Source organism: Chanodichthys erythropterus, chromosome 19 (assembly GCF_024489055.1).
Source record: "Chanodichthys erythropterus isolate Z2021 chromosome 19, ASM2448905v1, whole genome shotgun sequence".
In the NCBI taxonomy this organism is placed as follows: Eukaryota; Metazoa; Chordata; class Actinopteri; order Cypriniformes; family Xenocyprididae; genus Chanodichthys; species Chanodichthys erythropterus.
The window spans coordinates 35,800,876-35,814,909 of NC_090239.1; the positions used below are offsets into that span (position 1 = coordinate 35,800,876).

Here is a 14,034-nt window from a genome sequence, read left to right on the forward strand (position 1 = left end):
TTTAATGAAAATGAAGTAATTAAAAACGAAAATAAAGAGGCTACTCTGATTATGTAGCCTAATCCGAATGAAATGTGCATTATCTCTCTAGGCGCGTCCATATGAGCAGATGATCAGCAATGAGAATCAGCAATGTCAACTTCATCTTTGCAGCCGACACTGATTCAGAAAACATTACTTTATTAATAAACAATTACAATCATAATCATTACTTTTGCTGGTTCTTTATGGCAATTATGCGTTCCCTTGAGTGCTATATAGCCTATATTATGTAAACGCTCCTTATTATGGTTTATTCTCTCCAGTATTTAAGAAATTAAATTAATATAAATGTGATTAGTCAACTACTAGTCGACTAGAAAAAAACTAATTTCACATATTTTCGATCAAGCGTCAAAAAGGGTATTCTGGTTTGAGCTTGCGCTTCGCGCGCATGCTCTGACAGACACACACACACAGTGCATCATACATTATTATCAGTTTAAAATTATATTTGTATATGAACCGCAGCACACACCAGAGAAAAAAAACTTTGCAGGTCCTATGGCTGAGAGAGAGCTTACTCGGATGAAAAATGCTTCAGTGAGCACAATTATAGTAACGCGGCATTTTTTTTTGTCAGTAACGGTAACGGCGTTGTAACGGGAGAAAAAGTGATTTGTTTGATTACCCGTTACTGAAAAAAGTAACGGCGTTAGTAACGCTGTTTATTTATAACGCCGTTATTCCCATCACTGTTCCCTAGTAAGTATGGTAATATATTTTCTAATCTTCTTGCCAAAATTTTACAAAGAGTTTTTGTATCTGAATTTAGTAGACAAATAGGGTGCATATTTTTACATTTATTATAAGGCTTTCCTGGTTTAGGCAGCAAAGTAATTAAAGCCTTGCTCATAGAGACTGTCACAGTTTCACCTTCCCTGGACTCCATTTCCCATCATCCCTCCTGTCACTCACCTGCTCACACCTAGTAATCACCCGCACCTGTAAGCCATCCACTCTTCACTACAGCAGTACTTAAGCACACCACTCACCTCAGTCAGTTGTCCGGTCTTGTTTATACTAAGAGGACTGTTCCCTGTTGTTTCCATGGACTATTATTCCACTCCAGCGTGTTTCCCCTATCTGTGTGTTATCTTCTGTGTGTGAGTTCACCTACCGTCTCCGTGTGTCCCTCCAGCCTACCAACCTTCAACCATCCACAACCCACAACCCAAGTACCTGTATTCCTGTGTTTACCCTGCTGCTAGTCAATAAACTTCCATCTGCCTGTTGTCTCCTACCCTTCTGTCCATAACAGAAGACCAGACCAACACCAAAAGACTACAGCAGCACTATGGGCCTCTTCCTCCTCCCTACCCATCCAGCCGACCCCAATATAACCATCTTGGCGGTGGACCACTTGTGGAGTCTTCTGCAGAATGGTCGTCCGCTGGAGAGGTATGTGGATGAGTTTTCTGAGCTCTTTTGTTTGGTGGGCTGGCCAGATGCCTTGTTTTCTGATGGGTCTGGATAAGGATGTGATTCGCTATAGTGAATCTGCCTGTTATTTCTCCCTAGTCGAGTCTAATTTTGAAGTAGAAGAAGTTAAAGAGAAAGAGTATTCTCCTTGTCCAGCCCCATCAGAAACACACGTGGCCTGGTCAGCTCACCTTCCGCCGGTTCCCTTCACAAACCCCTTCAACAAATCTGTCCATTCCTGCCTGCCTGTATATCCCCAAAGTCACAAGATGGCCGCCGTCCCAGATCCTCGATGCAAGATGGCCGCCACCACTACAGAGCCTCGTCACAAGATGGCCGCCGCCACGCCTGAGCCCTCAGACAAGATGGCTGCTGCTGAAAACGAGCCCTCAGCCAAAACGGCCGCCATGCCTAAGTCCTCACCAGATCTGATGGAGGAATTATGGCTAATTGACTTCTGGTCAGAACCAGTGTCCGCTCCAGTCCCAAAGTCAGTTCCAGACTCCGCTCCAGTCCCTGAGTCAGCTCCAGACTCAGCACCAGAGCCTGCTCCAGCCCACAAGTCAGCTCCAGACTCAGGACCAGAGCACACTCCAGCCCCGAGTCAGCTCCTGACTCAGCACCAGCTCCAGACTTAGCAAATAGTGAACTACTACCTTCAACTGAACACTATTACTTACTAATTCATTAATCAGAGTTTATTGTTAGTTAATAGTAGTTGCTAGAGTGTTAATAATGCATTATTCATTTGTTCCTTTGTAGTTATTCAATATTGAAGGATCAGTATTCTAAAGTGTTACTTCTATTCCTTTTGGTTTGTGGAATTGCCAATCTGATGTTAACAAAGCAGACTTTTGCTACTCATTCAGGTCTCCACCTTGTGGCCCTGACTGATACCTGGATCAAACCAGAAGACACTGCCACACCATCGGCCCTCTCCTCTAATTTCACTTTTTCCCACACCCCTCACCAGATGGAGCAGTAGTGGTACCGACGGTTGCTGCTCGCATCCCAGCCTGCCTGACAGCCATTTCTTCCTGGATGAAGGACCACCACATTCAACTCAACCGCGCTGACTCAACACTTATCACAACCTCTCCATTCAACTAGGTTCATCAACCATAATTCCTTCCAGGACAGCCAGGAACCTTGGAGCTGTGATGGATGATCGTTTAACCCTCTGGACTCTGAGGCTGATTTGAGGCCCTGGAGAAGTTTTGACATGCCCTGACATTTGTGCTTGGTGTGAATCTTCATGATTAATGCTGTGATTCACACCTGAGAAGACCGAGACCCACATAATGACCTGCATAATGACCCGCATAATGAGCCCTTTCAGTCAGGTAGGCTATGTGAAAAACCCCTCTGATAACAGGATCATTTCAGCTATATTAAAGGTGCCCTAGAATTAAAAATTGAATTTACCTTGGCATAGTTGAATAACAAGAGTTCAGTACATGGAAATGACATACAGTGAGTCTCAAACACCATTGTAAGGACTTAGCCTATTTATTAGCTCAATTTAATTGTTACAGGGAATAAGAATTGAATCAACTGTAAGTGATTCACTGTAAATGATTCAGAATTAATATTTAACACTTCATCAATTATTCGTCCAGCGAAAATTGAGGTTAGAGTATTTTACCAATTCTGGATAAAATATTATTCTGCGGCCAACAGTAACAATATTTTATTATTATTATTGTTATTATTGTAATTATTATATTATAAGCAAGAGGTAACTTGATCTTTTGGCAGTAATTTGACACACAGCACAAGAAACTTGTATATGTGAAAATCAAAACAAGGTTTATTGACTACTTCTAATGATTACAGGAAACTAAGGCTAAACACACACACACACACACTTACATACATGCACACACATTCGCGGAGTTGATGAGTTATGAAAAGTCCCAAGTTCAGTGCCAACTTAACTCATAACCTGAGGAAAATCACAAAAGCAGAGCTTTGGCTTGATTCTTTAGGTTTAAAGGAGTTTCACCAGTTTCCAGCAAGAGAGAGAGAAGTTTGCTTGTACCTGCATTTGCTCTGACAGCTGAGGTAATCGGGTTGTTCCGTGACTCGTGTACAGCAGAATCCCGTTCTGGATTGGCTGTCTTTCAGGTGACGTCTTCTCGGGAAAGCCCTGTGGGTTGCGTGGAAGCTTTGAAGGATGTTGCTGGCTGGTGCAGCTGTTCTGATCTGAGCGTCTGGCTTGAGCGGCTCTCTTCTTGGGAGACTTTGATCAGGTATTTCACAGAGGGTTTTGGAGTCTGGATGTGACGGCTGTAGAATGAGCAGCGGCGCAGCTCGTGGTTGAAATCGGCGGCTGTTGGATGGAAAATCAGCCCCGATAAAGGATCTTCTCAACTTCTTCTTTTCAGCCGTGGTCAAAGTATTTCTGACCGATTTCTGACTGGTTTCTGACCGACTTCTGACCGGTTTCTGACTTCCAGCTTCTGACTTTAGCTTGTTCGGACAGCATAGTTTTAAAGGAGCAATTCTGGCTCCATCCTTCAGATGCGATCCTCCAGTGAGACGTTGCTACGGAGATTAGACACGCCTCGTCTATTGTCTATTGATCACATCGCGTGATATCTGCAGAACATTCTCCTGTTTTATTAACAACTTTATAAAGTTTCTTAATATTTTCCTGATACTGAATTTCAATGTTTCATTCACACAGAATTACAGAGAATTATAAACTCTGTATTTAGAGCTCAAACATGACACACTTCTTACCAACATATTACTAGACTGACCTAATTAAAAACAATGATTACAAGAGAAAGAAAATGCATACGGGAATACAAACATATAATGCATTGACTCCAACATATAAGTAATCACATCATAGCAAATGTTATTCTGGATATAGTTAATACTTTAAGTAATCGACAATTGTCCCTTTTGAGATTCAAGATTGAGTCCTTAAGCATAGTTTAAACTTTGACCGGAGTCACGAGTGACCGGGTCAGGATGGATTGCTCAAACAAGGGAGGTATTGATAGGACAGATTCGTCTTTAAATCCGTTGATGGGTGTTTTCCTGTTCCGTCCGATAATACAAGAGGGTTTTGTGAGAGAATCAATAGATTTAATGTGATCAGACCCACGTGATGGGTTCTGATTAGTTTATTGCTGATGAGCTAAGAAGTCCTTTAGATAGAGTCCTTTGTTAAAAGAAGTCGCGTCATCACTTCTGTTAAGGCTAGGTTTTTCCTGTCAGGAAATGGATCTTTTGGACCAAATGAAGCTTTGTTCAATCATGCCTCTGGCTGATAAAGCCATTTGGTAACGTCTGTCGAACGAGTCCCTACACCATTGTTTCCTCCTTCTTATATAAATCTCATATGTTTAAAAGACCTGCGAAAAACAGGCGAATCTCAACATAACACAGACTGTTACGTAACCGTCTGGATAATTAATATGCACGCCCCCAATATTTGCATATGCCAGCTCCTGTTCAAGGCATTACACAAGGGCAGGACGTCTGGATCTATGCACAGATTTTAAAGGGGCTGCAGCCTGAATCGGCGCATATTTAATGAAGCCCCAAAATAGGCAGTTAAAAAAATGAAAAAAAAAAAAAAAAAAAAAAAATCTATGGGGTATTTTGAGTTGAAACTTCACAGGTTCTACGGCACCTTTAATGTTAATATAATGTCCACAAAAACTTGATCCCATGCATGCACGTATAATTGCACATCATGTGAATTAAATTTTGCATAGGCCTATTATAGTTTAAATTACAGTACCAGTCAAAAGATTGGACGCATTACTATTATAATGTTTTTAAAAGAAGTAAGCAATACTGCTGGTATTGGCACAGTCTGTTTTAAAAGAAGAACAGCAATACTGTGAAGTACTATTGCAATTTAAAATAATGGTTTTCTATTTTAATATACTATAAAATATAATGTATTTCTGTGATGCAAAGCATCTGAACATTCATTTTACCTCTATGGCATTTCATATACCTTTTAGCTTAAAAGCATGCACATTTGGAGAAATATTGATGGATTATCATGTGTTTATGTCAATTTCCTATACAGAGGAGTAATATTTATTAAATATTTATTGTCATCACTATAAGCGCTGGATACTGTGTTTGCAATTCATACTTGCAGCCGGAGGGTGCTCTGTGCACATTTAGTCCACAAATGACTCATAATGAAGAAAGGGCATACCATGTGACATTCCAGGAATGATTGCGATGATGTATTGGCTCAGAATTTGAGTCTGAATAGCGCTCACTCTGAGGGCATGGCCGAATTAACGGATAGTGAACTGACTCACGTACGTCTGACATGTCTCTCTTTTCATGCAGATTACATAGAGAATTTGTGTTTTAGATTTGACTTACACGATTTAAAACCTGAAATTTCAACGTTTCCTTAGACATAAGTATAATTTTTGTGTGATTAGTATTCACTAAGTTACACTTCATTTTCTGAGAACTATCAGATTGGACTTCGTTCCGAGGGAGAAAACCGATCATGCATCATGTTAGTTTTCTTTATTGCACCATTTTGTTTTTACTCTGAGTGTACACAAATAAAAGAAGACATTCTATAGTTTCAATTGATATATTACTTCTGTCTCTATGACAAAAAAATGACGGAGTATTATAAGTCTGTTTTGCTAAAAACACGCCAGTGCGTTTCCCAACTCCAAAGGGTTAAGCTTCACAGACCACATTGCTCCTGCAGATTTGCCTTCCAGATTCTGATCCAGAATGTGGCAGTAAAAGTAGTTTTTAACACTCTCGAGTTGGCGATCACGCCGGCGATACCACCTTGCTTTTTTTTCTTATTAGTGTGAAAGAGACTCAAAATAATCAATTCAAAAATCAATCAATTTTGGATATACAATTAAGAGTTATACACCATTCTAATCTGTGAAATGTCTGTTATTTGTGTACTCTGAGTAAAAACAATATGTTGTGCTTTTTTGCAAAAAAAAGAAAACTAACATGATGCACGAGCCACAGTCTCCCTCTGAATGATAGTCTATTCTGATAGTCCTTAGAAAATGAACTGTGACTTAGTGAATACTAATGACACAAGAATGAGACATATTTCTAAAGAAATGATGAAATGTCAGGTTTTAAATCATGTAAGTCACATTGAAAACAAATATTCTCTGTTTATGTAATCGATATGAAAAGAGAGACATGTCAGACATTGGCAAGTAAGCTCAATATCCACTAATTAGCCCACGCAATTTCTGAGGCGATACATGTAAATGAATGATGCATCAGCTCGGAAAAACGCATCAAGTTTAGTCAGTTTCATGTACCTTTCATCGTTTTGAGATGCGGTGAGGAATAATTAAAAAAAAAAAAAAAAAAAAAGATTTGCTTCAGAGGATGAGCATGATGTCAGAGATCAGTCAGGCTCCATCACCACCCAATCACAGAGGTCACAATCACCAGAGTACTAATCACCCACACCTGATCGTCATCACCTCATCATCACTGCAGTATTTATGCACACACTTCACCACAGCACTTTGTCTGGTCTCAGCTTAGAGTAGGACTCACTTACCTGATCTACTTCCCTCCATGCTCCATCGTTCCTGCGTTTCTCCTGATCCTGTGTCTCCAGCGTCTCCCATTCCTGGACTCCTTCTAGACACCAATATACTCACCAAAGTATGTGGTCAACTGCTCAGGTCTCCTCCAACCATCTACAAAACAAAGAACTGTCAGTATTCCCATTCAATATTACCATCCTGCTTTGACTATATTACTCACCTGCCTGTTTGAATTCCCTGCTATGATCAACAAAGCCTCATATTCATTTCTACGTGTTGGTGTTCAGTAACAGAAGACCAGACCAACTTACCATTTAAATTTGAGTGCACTGGAAGACCTGCAGGGCCAGCCTTCACCACCACATCGACGCCAACCAAAGAGCCAAAGAGTACCAGCTCTCCAGAACCAGAAGCGATGCAACTGGATAACACTCACTTGACTGCGTCTGAGTGGCAGAGGAGGCTGACCCAGGGTATTTGTCTGTATTGCAGTTCTGGGGGACATGTTATCACAGCCTGTCCCATTCGTCCACCACAACTTATGGCCGATAGCCATTTTCCCGGATGCTTTCCAAGTCTTCCTCATCCAGTGAAACCTCTCTCAGTCAACACCACCTCTATCGAGAGCCCAGTTGAACAGCAATCCACGGAGATTCCAGCATGCTACACCCCCTTCAGTGACGTATTCTGCCCCAAACGGGTGTCGTTGTTGCCTCCACACCGGCCATGGGACTGTGCCATCAACCTCCTTCCGGATGAGCCAGTGCCCCACGAAAAGATTTATCCTCTCTCTCTCTCTCCCTGAACAGAAGGCCATGGAGGAGTACGTAGAAGGGGCTCTTCAACAGGGTTACATCCGCCCTTGCATTTCCCCTGCTGCTTCAAGCTTTTTCTTCGTGGCAAAGAAGAACGGAGGCTTGCGGCCCTGTATTGACTACAGAGCACTCAACAAAATCACTGTGAAATTCCGGTACCCTCGTCCCAGCAGCCCTGGAACAACTTTGTGGAGCAGCCGTCTTCACTAAGTTGGACCTCCGCAGCACGTACAACCTCATCCGGATACATGAGGGGGACGAGTGGAAGACCGCTTTCGTGATCCCTACTGGGCACTATGAATACTTCGTTATGCCATATGGACTGGTCAACGCCCCCTCCGTAATCCAGGACTATATGCACAAGGTTCTCCGGGTGTTCCTTCATCAATTTGTGATAGTCTACATCGACAACATCTTAATCTACTCCCAGAGCCTGGACAAACATCGCTAGCATGTTGTGGAGGTCCTCCAATGCCTGAGGCAACACCAGCTCTACCTCAAAGCAGAGAAATGCTCCATTCATCAATCCTCCACTCAGTTTCTCGGCTATAACATCAGTGAACATGGCATCCAGATGGACGAGGGGAAGGTCGGTGCGGTACGCAACTGGCCAATACCTTCCACCATCAAAGAGCTTCAACGTTTCCTTGGATTCTCAAACTTCTACCGTTGCTTCACACAGAACTACAGCTCCATCACAGCTCCACTCACAAACCTTCTCTGAAATAACCCAAGTCTCTGTTCTAGACTCCAGCCGCCACCCAGGCTTTCCAAAGCCTCAAAGACTCCTTCACTAAAGCACTGCTCCTCATCCATCCTGACCCCAACAATCCCTTCATCGTCGAGGTTGATGCATCCACCACTGAGGTAGTAGTGGTGCTTTCTCAGCAGCAGGGGAATCCAGCATGACTCCATCCATGCGCCTTCATTTCGAAGAAACTCTCCTTGGCGGAGATGAATTATGACATCGGAAACAGAGAGTTACTGGCAGAGATTGGCCAGGCTCCATCACCACCCAATCACAGAGGTCACAATCACCAGAGTACTAATCACCCGCACCTGATCGTCATCACCTCATCATCACTGCAGTATTTAAGCACACACTTCACCACAGCACTTTGTCTGGTCTCAACTTCGAGTAGGACTCACTTACCTGATCTACTTCCCTCCATGCTCCATCGTTCCTGCATCTCTCCCAATCCTCTGTCTCCAGCCTCTTCCCGGCTGTCTGTCTCTCCAGCGTCTCTCATTCCCGGACTCTTTCCAGACAACAATATACTCACCGAAGTGTGTGCTTGACTGCTCAGGTCCACGATCTCCTCCAAGCTTCTACAAAACAAAGAACTGTCAGTATTCCCATTCAATATTTCCATCCTGCTTTGACTATATTAATCACCTGCCTGTTTGCATTCCCTGCTACGATCAATAAAGCCTCATATTCATTTATACGTCATTGTGAATCTGTGTTCCATAACACATGACTGGATTCACTTTCATTTCGAGGATCAACTAGATCAAGCTGATGATTGTGAATGATTGTGAATTTTTTTTTTTTTCTTAAGTTTTTTATTCTAATCGTGATATAGTGTCTGTGAATATTAAACCAGAAAAAGACTGTTTAAATATGAATCCTGCAAGTTTTGTGTGTCTCAGTGTGAATTAATGGTACATATCAATGTGCAGTTTAGTTTACTACACACAACTTACATTAGTAAATTGCCATATTGGCTATTCACAAACTATATTTCTATACTGAGATGAGTGAAATCAAATTAAATAAGTAATAAATACTGAAATAAAATGTGTTAGCAATGTGTTAAACTGCACATTAACATTTAGGCTCTATTTATAATATATAAAATACCATAGAGGTAATATGAATGTTTAGACATGTTGTATCACAGAAATATATTATTTTTTAAAGTATATTAAAATAGAAAAACATTATTTTAAATTGTAATGAATGTTGCTATGCAACCATAAACTGCACTCTCCACGACGATGAGGAAGTTTCAACAAAGGATAATGTCACGATCACATCTGTTCCTGTCACATCACGGACTACATTTCCCATGATCCTCCATTGCTTATTACCTGCACTCACTTCACAATCACTCCACACTAATCACCACACCCAGCTGCCACACATTACCTGGACTATAAAAGACTCTGTGGCGACCAGGGCGGGCGAGAGCCGTGAGGGAACGGCGCGAGGCCGGTGACGCGAGTGTTAATGAGCTTCACCTGGGAGGCGCACCGGCCTTGAGTCCCTCACGGAGGAGCTCCGGGAGCATAAAAGGAGGAGCGACTACCGTGAAGGACGAGAGAGGACCAGGCCTGGACTTTATGTTATGTTTTATTATGTTTATGTGGCCAGCAGACGTCCGCGAGGGTCTGCCGGCACTAATTTCGTTTTATTCTTTGTTTATTTTACATTAAAGTTACGTTGAATGTTCGCCGGTTCCCGCCTCCTTCTTCCCCCATCTACTAACCTCGTTACAGACTCATACACACACCACCTCACCGCGAGGTCTTGTTTTCCCTGTGATACATTTCCAAGCGTTTATATCTTGTCTGCCTGTCTGTTTCCCGTCTATGATCCTGTGTCGCCTGTCCTGACCTTTGCTTAGTATACTGATCTGTGATTGATATCTGCCAGCCCTGACCCTCTGCTTGTTCCTGACTATGATTCTGCCTGTTCCTTGCTGTTCCTGTTTGCTGTTATCTGACCCCTGCCTGTACGACCATGCTCACCTTTTAATAAAGCTGCATTTGGATCTTACCTTGAGTCCCACTTCATTACAGATAACCCCACAATGATGACAATTGTTATTGTTCTTTCAAACATTTAATAAAAAAATCAAAATAAAAAAATCAAAGGATAACCCCAATTGATTTCTAGCCCTTGCATTAGCTCTACTACTAGATATATTTATGGAGATGAAAAATTGAAACCTGCCTTTACTGCTATGATAAGCTGTTTTGTTATGCTTTCAATGTTTTGATACATAAATAATGTATAGATTAAAGATTAAAATGTGTGATTAAATTGTGTTTAATCATGAGTTAACTCATGACAATCATGCAATTAATTGTGATTAAATATTTTAATCGATTGACAGCCCTAAAAAAAATCCTTGCACTTTGCTGGAATAACTGGGACTTGACACAGCACTTTCTTTTGTTCTCATTTGTAAGTTGCTTTGAAGAAATATTATATATATATATATAATAAGAAAATTATATCTAATTCAAAATTGGATTAAATTGGATTGGATTGGTTTGCGGTCCAGAGTAGATTCATTTGAGCTGTGAGTGTAGGAAAGTAGGAAATTTCTGATAGCAACTTGAAAGCAGTATCAGTCTATTTATATTAACTTTTACGTTATCTATTCTCCTTGTATACTTTAAAGTCACAGTAAAAATTAAGAAAGACAGAAAGATTGAAAAATTGACAGAATATGATAGAATGTGTGATATTATTATTGAATAAACCAGAGAATGAGCATTACAGTGTTTCCACCATGTTTTAGAATGCTGATTGCATTAATAAGCATGTTTTCATGTTTTAGTGAATGGCTAGCACGTTTTTAGCAACCCTCTAGGGGGTCATTCCTATGTTCCCAGGGTCCTACGCTTTCAAACTTTACATGGAAAATAAGGAACACATGAAATAGAGACCAATATTCCTAGGGTACTATTTTTTCTTTTATCCTATGTTCATATAACAAATAATACTCTGTAAAAGAAATTGTGTAATTTTATTGGCCAGTGGGGTAAGAAAAGTATATCTAATTCAAAATTGGATTGAATGGAACTGAACTGAACTGGATTGGATTGCAGTCCACAGTAGAGTCAGTTGAGCTGTGAATTATCTGTAATATAATATGTAATATAAAAGAACTAAAGGTGTTGGACTGCAAACTCAATGCAAAATATGATAATGCCAAACTCTATGCAATTGATTCCAGACTTAAAAATGTGCTGACATTTTCTCATCTTGAACGACTAACAGCCAAGAAACACAAAGCCACACTGACTCACCATTGCCATGATGGTGAAAGAGAAGTTTGGTGTCATCTGTGGAGGAAAAAGACTGTCGTTGTACAGAACGATGCAAGCACAAGACCATGAAGGACAACAAAAGCTTAAACTCTGCATGCAAAATGCACACAAAACAATGACACAATGACATACATTAATATGACATACTATTCTAGCTGTAAGACATTAAAGATCATGCAATTAATCATTAGTCATCAGAAAATTGCTGCAGTTATGAGTGTGATGGGTTTAAAAGATCATTTCTTGTGTAGCCTATCATGGGGACTTGTCTTGGATATACTCGCCTTCAGTCACAGGACTGGCGGGTTGAGTTGCAGGGGAAGGAGTCGTCGATGGCAGTGAAGAACTAAAAGGGCTGATTGAACTCTCTGGGCCTCCCTGAGAATAATCGTCACATGTGCCTTTTGCCTTAGACAAGAACATACAAACTCAAATTATTATTTAAATACAAGCACATGTAAGTAAACAAAACAAAACAAAAAAACAAACAAACAAAAATACAGCATTCACTTTGTTAATGGCATATTCACTCTTATGATTCTAACATTGCCCATGTTGCCACCATAATTGCCACATGAAGTAAATCAATTAGTATCATTATTAAATAGAAATTTTTGTGATTATTATGCTGCCTTCATGTATGTATTGGAATTATCATAAATACAAAAAGTTACAAATTGGACATAAAATAAGGTATTTACCACTGGGAAGTTCAGGGATAATTTTGATACCCAAGTTCCCAGATGGCCAGGCAACAAACTTTAAACATGGCGGAGGGGAGAACGATTGCTGCTGTGACTGGTATTCTTTATTTGTTTTTTCCACAACCGCTGCATTGCCTTCTCTTGTCATTAAAGTAGTATATATTTACATATATGTATAATCATTTGAAGCGTATTGTATATTATACACAGTGAAAATACTCAAAATAGCCTGTATTTCACAAAAATTCCAGAATTGTCAGCAAGCTGACTATAGAAAGCATGGGGAAGGTTAGTAGTGCTTACCCTGGGGCATGTGTCAAAAAGTGATTTATTGCTTCCGGTACCACACCCTTCCGGACCACCCATGTCGTCCCCCCTCCCCCACATGACCTTGAGTGTCCAGCTGTGTCAACACAACCTTTGACCCCGATGTCATTGACCTATGAACTCCGGATATTAGGATGAATGTAATGTTGTTTGTGTTTGTCCATCTGGCTGTTGACCTGTGACCTTCGGATATTAGGATGAATGTAATGTTGTTTGTGTTTGTCCATCTGGATGTTGACCCGTGACCTCCGGGAGTGAATGATCGTTTGACCCGGTTGTTTGAACAGATATTTCGGGGCTGTCGCATTCCGTCACAGGGGCTTTTGTATGTGGACATCCTCTTCGTCTCAATGAGAAAAAATAATATTTTACCAATAGGGTCAATGCAATATACGCACTCTCTCTCTCTCTCTCTCTCTCTCTCTCTCTCTCTCTTTCTCTCTTTCTCGTCACACACGTAATACAGATCTATTTAAAATAAATGAAAATATATTTATATAATATATTAAACTGAATAATGAACAACATTGGAACAATCCAATCCCTCTCCCACTCTCTCTCTGTCTTTCCAAGTGAGCAGCTCACACCCATCCAGGCAGTGACAACAATGGGCCATGCTGCATTCTATGGGACACTTAGTCTGTTACCTTTTCCAGAGAAAATGTTCAAAATGTTTAAATATGTTCTTAAAAATCTTTAAAGTTTTAATAAATCTTCCTATAAGGGTGATGCTTAAAATAAATCTCTCTATGTTTAAAAATGAGCTAGGAATATTGAGTGATTTGATTTAAAATGATTCCAGATATAAAGTCTCTATGTGTTGGACATACCCTATTAGGGATGAACATTAGGATGAGATTTACACACATTACACTGAATAATAATAATCAAACATCTTACTAAATAATATAGTTTTAGCTAGATGAAAATATAAAAAATATCTTACACATCTTACTAAATAATAATATAGTTTTAGCTGGATGAAAATAATAATATCTTACATTTCCAGGGATCAGGAAATGTAATTCCTTTAAACATCATGAAGTTTTAATACTTATAATCCGCCTCTCTCTCTCTCTCTCTCTCTCTCTCTCACACACACACACACACACACACACACAC

The 14,034-nt window shown here is 40.4% G+C and overlaps 1 protein-coding gene across 1 annotated transcript in view; it reads right to left on the minus strand.

The window, feature by feature from the left end:
- The window catches only part of plxdc1 (plexin domain containing 1), a 285,375-nt gene that overhangs the window by 35,038 nt on the left and 236,303 nt on the right, over positions 1 to 14,034 (minus strand). The window contains exon 8 of the mRNA XM_067369103.1: positions 12,166 to 12,289. Within this exon, the coding sequence (XP_067225204.1) occupies positions 12,166 to 12,289 (124 nt within the window). The remainder of the gene's footprint in view (positions 1 to 12,165; positions 12,290 to 14,034) is intronic.